Source organism: Eleginops maclovinus, chromosome 16 (assembly GCF_036324505.1).
Source record: "Eleginops maclovinus isolate JMC-PN-2008 ecotype Puerto Natales chromosome 16, JC_Emac_rtc_rv5, whole genome shotgun sequence".
NCBI classification, from domain to species: Eukaryota; Metazoa; Chordata; class Actinopteri; order Perciformes; family Eleginopidae; genus Eleginops; species Eleginops maclovinus.
The window spans coordinates 21429001-21445069 of NC_086364.1; the positions used below are offsets into that span (position 1 = coordinate 21429001).

Below are 16069 nucleotides of genomic sequence, written 5' to 3' on the forward strand. Positions count from 1 at the left end.
AGTAAGATTTCTTAACCTGCGAGCAGTGTCACTGCACAGACGTAGCATTGGCTATTCATCCAGCTAACGTTAGATACAGCTCAGTCGATAAAGACGTCGTTTATGTCTTATAATGTGCTTCTCATGTAGATGCACTCTGGATTCTAACAACTGATGTCAGGTGTAGTTCAGTAGAAAGAAAGTAGTTCCTAGAGGAAACTGCTAACAACAAGCAGAGTCGGCGCCAGAGCAGATCTACTGGAGGGGCATTGGGTCATTGGCGGGGGGTGGGGGGCTTGCTCGCTTTTGTGACATTAAAAACTCTTTAGCAACTTCGAACTCAGCGTCAATTATAGTCGATTGTGACAGATCGAGAATATGCTTCACAGCTGCTAGGAGGGGCATCAATGACCGCTAGGGGGGGCACGGCCCTCGAATGCCCCCCCTTAGCGCCGGCACTGACAACAAGCTCTATTGATTGATTGCCATTAAGAGTATCACTGCACAATGCGCGCCTCTGCTAAACTAGCTGACGGTACAGCTTAGCTGCGAAGGATGCCATTTATGTTAATATCAGAAGCTTCCTATCGTCCTCTGCGTGGTGATATGGTTTGCAGCCATTCTTACCCTCTTTCTCTGCTCATTCTGTTGGTATAACATGACACACATGTTGTTTTAAACCTTGCAACACGCACAATGTGGCTGCATATGCGACGGCGTGAAACAACCGTCCTGACCGACAGCTAAACCTGAACTTCTTAACAGAAAACGTTGACATGGCAAAGTTTCTGGATGTACTTAAGTAGCCTACTTATTAGTCTGTCAAATGATCATAAGTGAGAAAAAACTAACTTTGCTTTAGTGTATTTACTTCCCCTGGTCCAAAACTGCTTCTTAATGTTGGTACAACTTCTCAAAAGTATGGCATACAGTTTGCACGCGGGTCCTGGTTAGTGTTGCAGGCTGTACATGCTGACGTATGAGGCATGTCAAGGTTGTATGAGCTCACAGGAAAACGCGTCGTTGCTTTTGTCTCAGTTCTCCTCACTGGTAGGAGGTCAGATATGTATTTTAACTTCTATGATGAACTGTCTCCTTGAATTGTGGTTACTAACCCATGTATTGCTGCACATCTTTGTCAGAGTCACATATGTGGGCCAGAAGGTGGATCCAGTCTTTCATATCATTGCAAACAGCAGTGAATATCATCAGGTACCTGTTATAAAGCCTCCCCTCACCCTCCTCTGTCCCCCTGTTTACCCCCGGTTTGTTTTTTCTGCCTCCCTCTTCGAAGGCGTGGGAGTCGGGAGAGAGTGAGCTAATCCTCGGCTCTGATTAAATGCTGGAAAAGAACACTGATAGTGTGAGAGGGGAGGGAAGAGGGCGAGGGCTAAATGGGGAGGTGGGGAGAAATGAAGAGAGGTGGGGGTTAGGAGAGGTGAGTATAAAAACAGTTGCTGTGAGGAATTAGGAAATATTCCTGGGGAGAAAATACACAGAGGGAGATTTTTCCAAGACTCCATTATAATCTAACGGTGAGTAAAGACACTGTTTTTCATGCAGGGGAAATGTAGAAGTAGGACTTTCAAACTAACTTTTGTGAATTACCTGATGCATTTACGTAATGCTTTTTAATTCATTGCTGCAACATGCAATCGCCAAACTTAGACAGGCCTAAAGTACTGAAAAATAAAAGTATATTTAACGTAAAAGTTTGCAATGAAAAAATGATCAAATCAAAACTATTTACATAAATGTAAGAAGTTAAAGTGAAATGTGAAAAAATAACGTAAAGTAAAAATGAGCAATAAAAAAATAAAATAAAAAAGATTTTAAATAATAACATAAATATAAGAAGTAAAAATGTGCAACACAAAATAAAACAGAATAAGAAAAATGTATTTAAACATTAGAAGTTAAAGTAAAAATGTTCAAACAAATAAGCAATTAAATAGAATCAATTATTAACAAGTTAAAGCCAAATTGCTGAATTCAGAAATAAGATAAAAATGATTATATAAACACAAGAGGTTAAAGTAAAATGTGCCTTAAAGAATAAATAGAGTAAAAATGTTAATTTAAAAATAACAAGTTCAATAAAAATGTGAAATAGAAAATGAATTGCATTCAACATAAAGTAAAATTGTGAAATCTAAAATAAAGTACAAATATTTATTTAAACATTTAAAGAAAAATATATTGGTATAAAAATAACAACGTAAGTAAAAATGTGCACATTACGTAACATATAAAAACAATACCTGTTTACTTTTGCAGCCTCAGGTTATTTTGTGTGCATGTCAGCATCATGCCTGTGGCTTTTTCCAGTTAGGTGGGCACATTCTGCCTGCAGCGAATAAAAACCCACCAGGACCCCTACCAAGTCTCAGACAGGCATAAAAACTCTGCAGACATGTCAGCACTACACACACACACACACACACACACACACACACACACACACACACACACACACACACACACACACACACACACACACACACACACACACACACACACACACACACACACACACATCTAGATGTTTTTTGCCAGTCTCTGTGAACTCTGTGCCGGGGCTCTCTCTGTTTCTGTGCCCACTGCGAGTCTGTGAGCCAAGATCTGCCTGAGGGATGGTGTTATGAGTGTTGCATGTGTGTGTGTGTGTGTGTGTGTGTGTTTGTGTGTGTGTGTGTGTGTGTGTGTGTGTGTGTGTGTGTTGGCGAGTGTTTATGTATAATGAAAGCTGCTATTGATGGCAAAAAGCAAGGCTGCTGCTGAAACAGAATCCCGTCCAAATCCCACAAACACAAGATTGGTATGAAAGCTTTTCTGCTGTGCAGACCTGTGTGTGTGTGTGTGTGTGTGTGTGTGTGTGTGTGTGTGTGTGTGTGTGTGTGTGTGTGTGTGTGTGTGTGTGTGTGTGTGTGTGTGTGTGTGTGTGTGTGTGTGTGTGTGTGTGTGTGTGTTGGGTGTCGTTCTGCTAAACACATCTGTTATAAGTGTTTGTACAGATGTCAAACACCTTACTGTCAGTTTAGCATGTGATAGAGTGCAGGTGTGCACAGAACCTGCTTCTATTCATGAAAAATAAGGAAGTTGTTTCCCTGCACAACGGGCAACGCTTCATAAATGAATGTCTTTGCATTTTGTTATTTGCATGGCTAAGGAGAGTTTAATTCATATTTTTGAACATCACACACCGTCTCTTAAGCCCAGAAACCAAGAGAGGTAAATTTGCGAGGTACAGAATAAAGTTGGAGCTGCTCCATAGACGTGAATGGGGGACTGTTTTAGTTGTAACACAATAATAAAAAAGTAAACATAACGATATATAAATATTACGTGTTCATATTTGATTTTGTATTGTGTGTGAACGCTTATGTAAGCACTCTGAATTACCTTTCTTTGTTCACATTGCTGTATAAATAAGCTAACCATGAAACCTTACCTATGTTATATAACATTGACCTATGAAAAAGCATATAGGAGTTTTTAAAACATGAGCTTAGTTCTCATTTAAGCTTTCATTTATTTGACAGTTCTCCTTATTGTTTGTCTACAAACAAAGCTCCAGCTATTGAAGGAGTTTGTGCACTGGTGCTCTATAAAGCCCTTTTTTATATCCATGCAAATCTGTTATTATAAATATATATAACTCTGGTGTTTGCCGGGTAAAGTCTGCATCAAACTGCCAGCATGTATGTATGTATACGTCCAGGTCGTATGCACGAAACCTCAAGCACAGATTTAGAAACGGTGCTTTCACACTTCTATCCCCGCGTGTGGTTCTTCACTGTTTACCCACTTAAAAAAATATCCGAGCCTCTTCTGTCATTTCTCCTTCTCTTCCCGTCTCACTACGCCTCACTGAACCTTTTTGTCCTTGTTTTCCAGCAGGTAAAACCAGCCCCAGGATGAAGAGCCTTTTCCAGTTTCTGGCAATCTTTGCTGTGGTCTCTTTCTGCATCTGCTATGGTAACACCCCCCCCCCCCCTCCTCCTTCCTCCCAATTCATATTTCCATCATTCATAACATTTAAAACATCCCATTTATCATCATCTATGCTTAACCTCATCCCATGTTTTTCCCGTAGACTCTCATGAAAGCACAGAATCCATTGAAGGTGATTAAATGTTGTCTCTTGTTCATGGAAAAACATGCATGCAAAAAATACTAAACCACCCGCTCTGCTGTATGTATTGTATTTTAAGGTGAGACACAACAGGTAACAACATCTACTAATGAATGTAGGGAGTATTTAGCGTGCATGACGAGTACTTTTCCTGACTAGAGTAAAGAAAACACCCAAAGAATAGAAGTTTATGTTTTTATTTGACTACTTAGATCCTACAAGTAGCATTAGATCATCCTCATTTCTTTATATGATCTATATTATATTAGGCTGGGGAAGTTTAGGTATGATCTGTGATATCTTCAGAGCAGTGGACCCAGGAGTTAGCATTGCAAGGGCCCCGTCAACAAAAAGTCAATGGGACTTTTCCATTGGCTTTCGGAATATTGCAAAAACTAGAATCAAAGTTGAGGCGTAATTGCAATTGCCAAAAGAAAAATGGCTTACGTTTGTCTTCAAAGGAACTACAGCACGGGCACATGACCTCAGGTCACCACCGCTAAGCTAAAGGCGGCTAATGTTCGGCGTGATGGCGTTTAGTCGTCTCATTGAGACTCTTGTTAGCAACCAACCTTTTTAACGGACGTTCACCAGTGGGGTATTTACTGATGTAATTTACGTTGTAGAACAAAACATTCAAACCCATCAGCTTATTTGAGGCTTTTAACCCAAAACACATCCAAACAGCCAGTGACTTCTGAGCTCTATTATGTTAAAGGGGCCCTATTTAGCTTTTGTATGTTTTCCCTTTCCTGTAGTGTGAAACCCCTGTCTGTAACGCCTCGATTAGACTCCTTTGTTTACTTCAACATAGTGACATCACTACGTTACAGTCGCACTTCTATTGGCTAGCGCTCCAACATATTGTATGTGATAGTCTAAGGGGCGTCTCTATGTGTTTGACCAATCACAACCGAGCCGGCCAGCTAACCAATCAGAGCAGACTGGGCTCTGGTTTCATACAGAGGGTGAAAAGAGGTGCTGCAGCACAGGCAGGATGAGAAACATAAAGAGCTTTCTGAACATTAGAGCATGGAGACATGTCCCAGGAGAGACACTACATACTGATATGGATAGGGCCCCTTTAAATATTCTCATTTATCCACCTGTAGTGTCTCCCCTCACTAACATCAGTAACCTCAGTTGCACGTCGGGCATGTCTTATGTGATTAAAACAAGGATTTTTTGTCGAGTAAACTCTTGTGCTTCCAGATTTGTTTGTGCCTCAAGGCCAAGCCAACTCGTTCATCAGGCAGGGGAACGTACACAACCCGCCGAGAGAGAACGGCCGCCACTTTTACAACTTCAGGAGGTAGCAGACACAACCACAGCACATCAGTATCACATTTCACTCATGAAAAAAACCACACACCCGCAGAGACAGGCACACATTATGGTAGGCCATTAAGGGAAAACCTAATTAGAATATTAAACGTCTTCATGTGTGAGAGTGCACGAAGGAAGGCAATAAAACAAAGACTGAAGCTGTTTCTGATTACAACCCTCTCCCTCCTCCTCACCCTTCTCCAACTGTCTCTGTCTGCATTTGTAAGTCCTGTATGGAGGCAGAGAATTGAGGTACTTCTACTCCAATTGAGTATTTTTCACATTATCCTACATTATACCGATACTGTATATTAATATAAGCTAAGATACCAAGCATTGTATAAAGTATTTATAATAACTCCTTTAACAGCTGACACTGAAGGGATGAACACATTAATGCATCTTATATATTATATACCTTTGGTACTTAAAGTATATTTTGATGCTTATATTACTAATACATTCAAAATATTATAATAAATAAATTATTTAAAATATTAATAACAAGGACGGATTATGATAATAATAATAATAATAACAATAACAATAACAATAACAATAATAATAATAACAATAAGAAGAAGAAGAAGAAGAAGACATACTTTATTAATCCCTTACAGGGAAATTGCTTTCTCTACTCCGTTGTGTTGACACACATTAAACACACAGAGGAAATACATGCACACACAACCACATGCAGAAGAGAGGTGGCAGAGCAGAAAGGCAGCCAGGTACCCGGCACCAAGGGAGCAGATAGAGGTAGTGGCAGTGGCCTAGGAGGAGAACTGGCACCTCTCCAGCTACCAGCTTGCGCCATATTATTTTTTGGTCCGATCGAGACGTGAACCGGCGACCCTTCGGTCCCAAGACCCTACTGACTGAGCCACTGCCGCCCCTAATAATAACAAAGCTGGATATAATAATAATATGACCTTAAATATTAATAATGCATCTAATTAATAAAATAATTGTCTTCATTTTCAAAGGAACTTGAGATGTAATACAAGCGAACAAGAAGCTATTAAAGGATTTACAGGAAATTCAGAGAAACTATAGAACAGAAAGCAGCAAGAACTGGCAAAGTCATAAAGTGCAATGTTGATGAACACTTTAGTAATACTTCTACTTTTAACCGAGTATTTTTACTGCATATTATTGCTCCTTTTACTCATATCTTCCCCGTTCTTCCCCCTCGGTGCAGGAAGGTAAAGACTGTAGCAGAGAGGCGTTCAGAGACCTGTGAGGATTACACTCCCTGCCGCTTCTACGCCAGGAGCAACGGGTTCCAGAAGGCCTACCAGAGGTACTTTGGAAACCCAAACCTGCCCCCGAGACCAGTTTACTGAACAGGAAGTCCCTGCAGAACCATCAAACCGTCTTTCGGATGAACGGCGTGCCTTCGCTCCACGTATCACAACTTTTATGTAACTTATATCCCATCATTACACACGTGTAGAAATCCTTCATGTATTCTCAGGATAACTTTTATCCACTATTATCACACGTTCACATTAAAGAGCTTTACGTGATGCACGCGGATGAAGTGTGTCGCTCGCCATGCACTATCTGTTTCTTACATTATCCTTATTTATCCAGGCCAGCACTGCTGTCAGTGAGTGTCTCCAATGCTTTGAAATAAATAAATAACATCCCCTTGGATTCGGTCCAATTACTGTGACGCTCGTGCTGATTTTACAGCTCCTTGTGTTAAAGATAGACCTAGAATCATAGACTGTATATGCCTAGAACATCCTGAATGTGTACACAAGATCAAGGGATGGCCTTCGTTTGACTCTTGTTTGCTTCTGTAACATAGAGACATCATTACGTTACAGTCGCGCTTCTGTAGAGCGCCACGGGGATGACGTATTTTTGTAGGCCGACCCGGAAGTAAGGTCACCTTGGGTTCCCTCGACAAAAAAGCAGTGTCATTTCTCCGTAGGCTTTTGGAATATTGTAAAAAAAATAAGATCTGTGGAAAACGAACCTGCTTGATAAATACACGTTTGGTTCAGCCGGATAATCTCCACATGTCTACCCTACTTTTATCATTTGGAATCATAAATCTAATCGCCAGAAGCAAAATGCTAACGTTATGCTATAAAGGAGCACAGCAGGGTCGCACGACTTCTACGTCACGCCAATTAAAGATTCCTTTCAAACGACTTTCGTGCGCTTGCATATTTTAACAAAGCTTTTCCTTTTAGCCACACTGAATTAAACTAGAATAGGGGTGTCCAAACTACAGCCCGGGGGCCAAATGCGGCCCACAGGCTATTTTAAATTGGCCCTCAGCTAATTCAAAAGGATAATGTCATATGGCCCACGAATGAAACTTGTGCTTGTCTTATATTGTACTTAAATATGAGTCAAGCACAAGACGATATGTAAACATATATTACACTGTTTTCATGAGTTAAAGAGCCCACTTTTCAAATAAATTCAGGCAATTAAAGTTGAAAACATTTTCTAACAAATCTAAGTTCATTAAAAAAAAACTGATTTACAGAACAAGCTCAAAATGAACCCTTCATTATCTCCTTATTATAAGCACTCTGGGCGAGCCCTACAGAGAGCTGTGGTGTAGGCTGTTTTTTTCCTACAGCATATTCAAGTATCAAGCCTAACTCACCTACATTTGATTGATTTTGCTAATTTATAACCAAACTTAAGAGGCAATATACCTCAACTCTAGTAAGGCGCCCAGACCTTCGTATATTTTTCTATTTCTGGCCCTCAGTGAAAAAAGTTTGGACACCCCTGAACTAGAAGTACTTCAAGCAGAAGCAGCTAACCAATCAGAGCAGACTGGGCTCTGGTTTCAGACAGAGAGTGAAAAGAGGTGCTGCAGCACAGGCAGTATGAGAACAATAAAGAGCTTTTTTGAACATTAAAGCATGGAGACATGTCTCTTTAAAGGAATAAAATACTAATATGAAGCTGAAAATGAACTTAATATGTCCTCTTTAACCTTGAAAACAAACAATCTATCTCTGCAAATGAACCAGTAACTGTAAATGCCAAATTAATGCAAACAGAGGCAGTATAAGCACTCTGCAAGATTTAAAGCCATGAAATACATATCTAGGTAGCATCCACCTCATGCTTATTGAAGGGGTTGTACAAGGACACCATTTACTGCTGATTTCAAACTGTGAAGTTAACTTAAGTGTAGATCATTTGTAGTAATCTCAGGAGGAATCTGTGCTTCAGTGTCTCGCTGCTGCAGACAGACACTCAAGAGAGCAGCCTGTCAGACAGTCGTTCTGGATGTTGTTGTTTTTTTCTGTTCCTACAAACGCCGCAAATGTGCACAATTAAAGTCTAGCTGAGGTTGAATCCTTGAGGTCTGTGACATTGACCCAGACAGTCAAATTACACCCTGTATAACACTGTCAGAAAAAGCAACAAGAACAGCTGAAGGAAATCTGTAAGGACGTTTATATATCATAAAGGGAGTTTTAAGTGTGTCTGCAATTTAAAATAAAGAGGGAAAATATATATAGTTTTAATTAATAGAATAGATATACAGGATTGTTTTTAATTTAAATATTACATAATTATATATTTTTTCTTGCATTTTTTACTATTGTAAAGCAGTTCAAATAGATGGATTTTTGTTCATTTTAATTCCTCTTTTTGTGTTCATTTATGCAGCGTATAAACTTAGCAAATTCCCTGTTTTCTGTCACATTCTTGGCAATGAACCAGATATTTATTCTGATTAAATAGCTTATTGCAAAGGCTCATTCTATGGGTCTTGAAAGAAGAAAAAAATATATAAATTTGTTTTAATTTGTATTCTTTGTTATGCCATTTAAGACGTTTTGTGAGCATATGGTGCAGCTCTAGGGTCATAGAAATCTGAAACTGTGACTGCATTGAGCATTAACGTTAGCGGTTCCTTTTTTTAATCGACCAATCACATGCAACAGAATAAGATGTTTTTCAAAGGTCAAAGGTTACATGAACACAGCTCTACTTCTGTTTTAATGAACATGTCCTGCTGCCATTGTGTAAACCTTTCCACCACTTCAATGGCAAACCACCCCTCTTGTTTTGGGTAAAAATATCTTCCCTGCATTTCAAATTACCCTTCCCACAAATGTTAAAACACACTGTTTCTAAATGTTGCTTTACTTCTGTAGGAAATCGCAGTGGTTTGTAATAAAAGAGAGAAAAGCCTGGAGTTTAAAATCCTGTTACATAACGTGGTTTTTCCCCTCTTTAGTTTACAGTGTTACATGCTTCTCTCTGCTGTCTCTGACTGGAGGAGTGTGCCGGTTCGCTGTGGAAACTCTGACCTCTCCAGGATCACAGCTGGCACTGCATTCCTCACATTTCATTCAAGGTTTTTACAGCATGCAGCAAAAGGCCTGGTGATATAACATAATTCTGCAGCACTTTTTCCAGTGTTTTCAGCATTTACTTTGTTCATTTGACTACTTTTCTTTCCACTTCATACCTTAAACCTTCCACTTCAAGATGTAGTACATGCACGCAATGATTCAAGCACAATCTGATTCATTAGCAGCAAATGAAATGACCTGAAAAAGATGTGACTATCTTTAAATGAAAGACAAATTAAGTGGCGGTTTCTGGCACCGAACTATGGAAGCCCTGGAAGGCCAAAAATAAAACACATATTTTGGTAAATAACTTTCTTAGTGGTTTTCTCTCTTGTGTTTATGATGTCATTTTTAAAGGTCTTTAAATAAATGGTAAGCAAATGTATTTTCTGACTTTTCTTTCCTGTGATAAATAATAAAAAACAGGTTCAAAAAAAGTCCCAATATCTTTGATTCATTCGTCAGATAAATGTCCCTTTTTTTATTATAATCAATTTAGGATTGTTGTTGCTGTGTTAGTCTTACATTGTGTGTGTTGGCAGGTTAAACAACATAAAAAATAACTGGCTCGGTCAAAATATAGTGTTCATTCCATGGGTTAGTGGTGCGTTTCAGGCTCTTAAACACTCACAAAAGAAATGTGACCTGCCAAAACACCTGTTATCCCAAATGGAAATGTCAAATTACTCAGTTCACCTAGAGGAGCTCAAAATTCCATTAAACCTTTATTTTTTCAGATCAGATTAGATTAGATTTTGCTAATTTATTTAAGAGATAAATAAAAAACTAACCTTAACTAAGAAATAGTCTCCTGACAACAGTTTTATCATCTGCTTAAACAAGACAAAACCAATTAGGAAAAGCGTTGAAAAGGTCTAATCAGGTTGTTTTTATTACTTGGCTCTCAGGGATTTTTAAAAACCCAACTTTCAGCAGCATGCATTCTTTCTCTGACTTTACGTATGCGTCCATTTTTGCCAAAAATATAAATAAAATGTGGAGATGTGTATCTATTCATTTGGTGGGTGTGTGATATATGATTCCCCAACCAATCACATTAGCCATGTCATGTTGAGAGTCGGATATATAAACCCAGAGCGTATTTATGGATATAAGAGGAAGGAATAAAGAGCGAGAAGCTGATTCTGCTGAAGAAAGAAGCTGAAAGATGAAGACGTTGGTCGTCCTGGTTCTCTGCTCCCTGGCTGTCATCTGTCTGACTGCAGGTACTCTGACTTCTTCTGATGAGTTGAGGCTTTGACTACTTTGGAACTATACTTTGACTTTGTATTTCCGACATATTATGCTCTAACCTTTTTGTAAACACATTTAACATTCTATACTTATTTAGTTTTCCTAAGCCTAACCCAAAGTACAGATACATTTGAGATGGTCTCACCTACTGTATATTATTTGGGTATACATATATGAATTCTGAAGTTCTATATGTCTGTTTTGTTTTTACATACTAACTTATTTTGTTCATTTTTGGACAAACTCTCCTATGAATTTCTCTGGTGTTTGTATGGTACAGACTTTCAACATTCTATATGACAGTTATTCGTCACACCCTTGTATGACTTGTTTCTGACGTGTTCGACACACAGTACCATGACTTTTTAAGGAGATCTTTGACACATGTTTACAGTATGACAGTTTCCTGATACTTTGACTCATATACTATAACTTTTTCCAGTACATTTAAACATACTGTACCATACTGTGATAACAACATTTAAAGGCTATTCATACTTATTAATCCGGCAAGCATTTGATTTCTTTTTACTGGCAACTAATTACTTTTTCAATTCAATACGATTCAAAATATTAAAATGATTATTATATATTTCCCTGATGTTGGACAGATGACTCCACAGGTTCCCATCCTGCTGACAACCCTGCTGAGGAGGGTGAGATCATGAATCAGCAATGTGATTTTCATCAATTTTACAACGTTACATATTTAAAGATCAGAACTGAACTACATCGTTTCCACACCTTTGTTGTTTATTTATTCACAGGTCTGTTTGTGGAGAGGGAGCAGGCCTCCGCGGTGGTGAGGCAGAAGAGAGCTGCTGAGTTGTCCCTGAATCAGCTGGAGAGGTTATTATATCTGCTAATTAAATGTTTGATTCACAGTCTGTTTTATGTCAATGAAAAGCAACGGCATTATTTTAAAGCGTGTTTATGGAAGGTCCAGGATATTAGCACATTAGCAGATATGGAAAACTTGAGAAAATCTTATCAAAATGAATAAAAACTACAATTTTGAAGACAGGGCTCTAAATGTAAAGCCCTATATAATATAAAGCATGGTTTAATACTGTCAAAGTTGTGGTTTAAATTGGTTTCAAAGGGTAAATTACTGTCTTTAGAGCTCTGACAATCTGTATTATGGCAACACCCTTAATTATAGAGGCTGAGGTTGGACTTCTAACATTGAATTGAAATTAAAAATACATCCCAAATGAGGAACACAGGTTCATTTAAAGTCGTACACTGAAGTCCTAAAAGTGTTGGTGTGTGTACAGAAAGTTATCATGAATGCCACTATCTGCACAAATAACCTCAAACCATTACTGTGTGTCCCCTCAGCCTGAGAGAGGTGTGTGAGTTAAACATGGCTTGTGAGGACATGATGGACACTCAGGGAATCATCGCCGCCTACACCGCCTACTACGGACCGATCCCCTACTAGAAGCAAAACCACCACAGCCAGAAAAGCATGGGTCACCATTTCCAAAAAGTTATTGCGTAAATTGAAAGGATTGAACTTTTGTGGATGCAAGCAGGTGTGTGAAAGGGAAGCAAAAGGAATCATATCTGCATCCACCAACAGAACTGTCTCCAATATTTGATAATGCTGTTAGCCTGTAGAGTAGTGTGATGAAATAAAATAAAGATGAATAAATACGTGTCTGTAGTGTGTGCTCTTTTATAACCTGTGATAGACTTACACATGCAGAACTGTGCATACAGGTTGTGGCCACAAGATGTCCCTGTTGTACATGAGCAGGACAGAAAAAGAAAGGACAGCTAAGACATTATTGGACAAGAGGAGCGTCCTTTCTGTCGAAACAAAAGCAAAATATGCACAATTTATCTCCTTGAGGGGTATACCACATACTCGTTGTTTCCCTCCAGAACATGGCAGGAAGGAAGAGGAAGAACAACTCCTCTTTAAAGTGCAACTAAAGATCTTTGGATAGAAGATAAAACATGTGCATCAGGGCCAATGATTTGTCTGACGCACATACTGTGAGCCCTTTACATTTAGCAAACCATCCCATTGCTTATGTTCTTGGAGGTCCTTTGTCTAACAATATACGTAGGTGCTCTCAGTAGGGTGGAGATCCCGCCAGCCAGTTGTGTCTAGACAAACATTGCAGTGATGTTTTTCTGAATGAATACAAACCACACATTTTACCTAGACATGCAAACAGGAACAATGGACAGAAACAGTTCCAAGTTCCTGGAGAGAGCAGTAGCTGCTGATCACTATCAGCCTCTTAGAGAAGGAAGAAGTCTGCAGTTTACGGAAGCTGAAGATATTCAGACGTTTTCTTCAATAAAATACGTCACTAAATCCCCCAGCTGGTGAATGTCTTCAGCTTCTATGTGTCATAAAAACAGTGATTGCTAACAAGAGTCTAAATGAGACTAAACGTCATCACGCCGACATTAGCCACCTTTAGCTTAGCGGTGGAGACACACAAATGAACACATGATGAACCTGTGTTAAAGACACAATATCTAGAAGAACAAACATAAAAGCTGGAGCTAAGTCAGTTAGAGCGTTATAAACAGAGGTGGAAGAAGTACTCAGATCTTGTACTTGAGTAAAGTAGAAGTACTCAGGTCTTGTACTTGAGTAAAAGTAGAAGTACTCAGGTGTTGTACTTGAGTAAAGTAAAAGTACTCAGGTCTTGTACTTGAGTAAAGTAGAAGTACTCAGGTCTTATACTTGAGTAAAAGTAGAAGTACTCAGGTCTTGTACTTGAGTAAAGTAGAAGTACTCAGATCTTGTAGTTGAGTAAAAGTAGAAGTACTCAGGTCTTGTACTTGAGTAAAGTAGAAGTACTCAGGTCTTGTACTTGAGTAAAGTAGAAGTACTCAGATCTTGTACTTGAGTAAAAGTAGAAGTACTCAGGTGTTGTACTTGAGTAAAGTAAAAGTACTCAGGTCTTGTACTTGAGTAAAGTAGAAGTACTCAGATCTTGTACTTGAGTAAAAGTAGAAGTACTCAGGTGTTGTACTTGAGTAAAGTAAAAGTACTCAGGTCTTGTACTTGAGTAAAGTAGAAGTACTCAGGTCTTATACTTGAGTAAAAGTAGAAGTACTCAGGTCTTGTACTTGAGTAAAGTAGAAGTACTCAGATCTTGTAGTTGAGTAAAAGTAGAAGTACTCAGGTCTTGTACTTGAGTAAAGTAGAAGTACTCAGGTCTTATACTTGAGTAAAAGTAGAAGTACTCAGATCTTGTACTTGAGTAAAGTAGAAGTACTCAGGTCTTGTACTTGAGTAAAGTAGAAGTACTCAGATCTTGTACTTGAGTAAAAGTAGAAGTACTCAGGTGTTGTACTTGAGTAAAGTAAAAGTACTCAGGTCTTGTACTTGAGTAAAGTAGAAGTACTCAGGTCTTATACTTGAGTAAAAGTAGAAGTACTCAGGTCTTGTACTTGAGTAAAGTAGAAGTACTCAGATCTTGTAGTTGAGTAAAAGTAGAAGTACTCAGGTCTTGTACTTGAGTAAAGTAGAAGTACTCAGGTCTTATACTTGAGTAAAAGTAGAAGTACTCAGATCTTGTACTTGAGTAAAGTAGAAGTACTCAGATCTTGTACTTGAGTAAAAGTAGAAGTACTCAGATCTTGTACTTGAGTAAAAGTAGAAGTACTCAGATCTTGTACTTGAGTAAAGTAGAAGTACTCAGGTCTTGTACTTGAGTAAAGTAGAAGTACCAGAGTGTAGGAATACTCTGTCACAGTAAAAGTATTCTAAATGTTCCTCTAGTGAAAGTAGAAAGTACTCTCCTCTAAATGTACTTAAAGTAGCGACAGTAAAAGTAGTCATTGTCTGATTGGTCCATTTCAGAATAATATCTCTGATATGTTTTATAATGATTGATCATTAAAGTGTTCTCAGAGCTGGTAAAGGTGCAGCTAGTTTGAATGGCTTTGTATACTGCAGGGTAGCTGCTGGATTTACTGCAGGTGAACTACAGTCTGATTTAAGGAGATTATATTTACCTTCATTAATCCTAATCTGCCTAGCAACTAAAGGGATTAAATACATGTAGTGGAGTCAAAGTACAAAGTAACATTAATTGGAAATACTCAAGTAAAGTACCTCAAAATTGTTCTTAAGTACTTGAGTAAATGTACCTAGTGGTTATAAAGTATGTTAACAATGTCTTCATGTTTCAGAGATTTTTTTTTTGTAAGGGAGGAAATGATTTACGGTCATTTATAGCGTGGTGCGGGAAAGCATTTTTTCAATTCAGCAAAACTGCTATCTGGCTAAGATTGTGGTTGTTAAAGCATGCAAACTCCTTAATCTTGCACACACAGCAATTGATTGAATCAGCTGTTGAACTACCGCTGGGATTAAAAACAAATCGATTGTCTTCTCACTCTGGCTCCACATACAGGCCCTGACCAATGTGCTGCCCTAGTCAAGATTTCAGTTTGTGCCCCAATCATTTACCGCACCCCCCATGGATGGATGTGCCCTAGGCAAGGCAAGGCAAGTTTATTTATGTAGCCTCTTTCAACACAAGGCAATTCAAAGTGCTTTACAAACATGAAAGACATTAAGAGCGTTAAAAAAGAATGCAGCAGAAACACATCATAAAAACCACAGTGCAATGTTACATAAGAACAGTGCAATTAAAAGCAGCGGCAAAAATGAATGTTTTCTTCCTGGATTTAAAAGTAGTAAGAGTAGCAGCGGCCCTGCAGGGTTCTGGGAGTTTGTTCCAGATATTTGGAGCGTAATCACTGAACGCTGCTTCTCCTTGTTTAGTTCTAAGTCTGGGGACAGAAAGTTGACCCGTTCAGAAGACCTGAGAGTTCTGGATGGTACATAATGTAGCAGGAGATCACAAATGTATTTAAGGCCTAAACCATTCAATGCTTTATAAACCAGCAGCAGAACTTTGACAGACAGGAAGCCAGTGTAAAGACTTCAGAACTGGAGTGATGTGGTCCACTCTCTTAGTGCCCTAAGCATTCGCCTATACTGCCTATGCCCACGGCCGGCTCTGCACATATAGACCAAATACTA

General features: G+C 38.8%; 2 protein-coding genes across 3 annotated transcripts; both read left to right on the plus strand.

Moving 5' to 3' along the window:
• The first annotated feature begins 1398 nt into the window (after positions 1-1398).
• Positions 1399-7092, plus strand: mgp (matrix Gla protein). 2 transcript variants are annotated; one of them, XM_063904189.1, is made up of 5 exons: positions 1399-1514; positions 3877-3957; positions 4076-4105; positions 5327-5426; positions 6642-7092. In XM_063904189.1, the coding sequence occupies exons 2-5, from the start codon at positions 3897-3899 to the stop codon at positions 6784-6786; spliced, it is 336 nt and encodes a 111-aa protein (XP_063760259.1). In that variant the 5' UTR covers positions 1399-1514; positions 3877-3896; the 3' UTR covers positions 6787-7092. The 2 variants fall into 2 exon arrangements, with proteins under 2 accessions (XP_063760259.1, XP_063760260.1); XM_063904190.1 differs by having other exon boundaries at positions 1402-1514; positions 3880-3957.
• A 3818-nt stretch (positions 7093-10910) lies between these two features.
• Positions 10911-12685, plus strand: bglap (bone gamma-carboxyglutamate (gla) protein). Its single transcript, XM_063904536.1, has 4 exons — positions 10911-11015; positions 11655-11699; positions 11811-11892; positions 12385-12685. The coding sequence occupies exons 1-4, from the start codon at positions 10958-10960 to the stop codon at positions 12485-12487; spliced, it is 288 nt and encodes a 95-aa protein (XP_063760606.1). The 5' UTR covers positions 10911-10957; the 3' UTR covers positions 12488-12685.
• The last annotated feature ends 3384 nt before the right edge of the window (positions 12686-16069 follow it).

Bases quoted from the DNA above. Each gene is read 5' to 3' on its own strand.
- bglap (XM_063904536.1), top strand. From the start codon at position 10,958: ATGAAGACGTTGGTCGTCCTGGTTCTCTGCTCCCTGGCTGTCATCTGT. The intron at 11,016-11,654 runs GTACTCTGACTT...GATGTTGGACAG, and splicing joins TGTCATCTGTCTGACTGCAG to ATGACTCCACAGGTTCCCAT. The intron at 11,700-11,810 runs GTGAGATCATGA...ATTTATTCACAG, and splicing joins TGACAACCCTGCTGAGGAGG to GTCTGTTTGTGGAGAGGGAG.
- mgp (XM_063904189.1), top strand. From the start codon at position 3,897: ATGAAGAGCCTTTTCCAGTTTCTGGCAATCTTTGCTGTGGTCTCTTTC. The intron at 3,958-4,075 runs GTAACACCCCCC...TTTTTCCCGTAG, and splicing joins CTCTTTCTGCATCTGCTATG to ACTCTCATGAAAGCACAGAA. The intron at 5,427-6,641 runs GTAGCAGACACA...CCCTCGGTGCAG, and splicing joins CACTTTTACAACTTCAGGAG to GAAGGTAAAGACTGTAGCAG.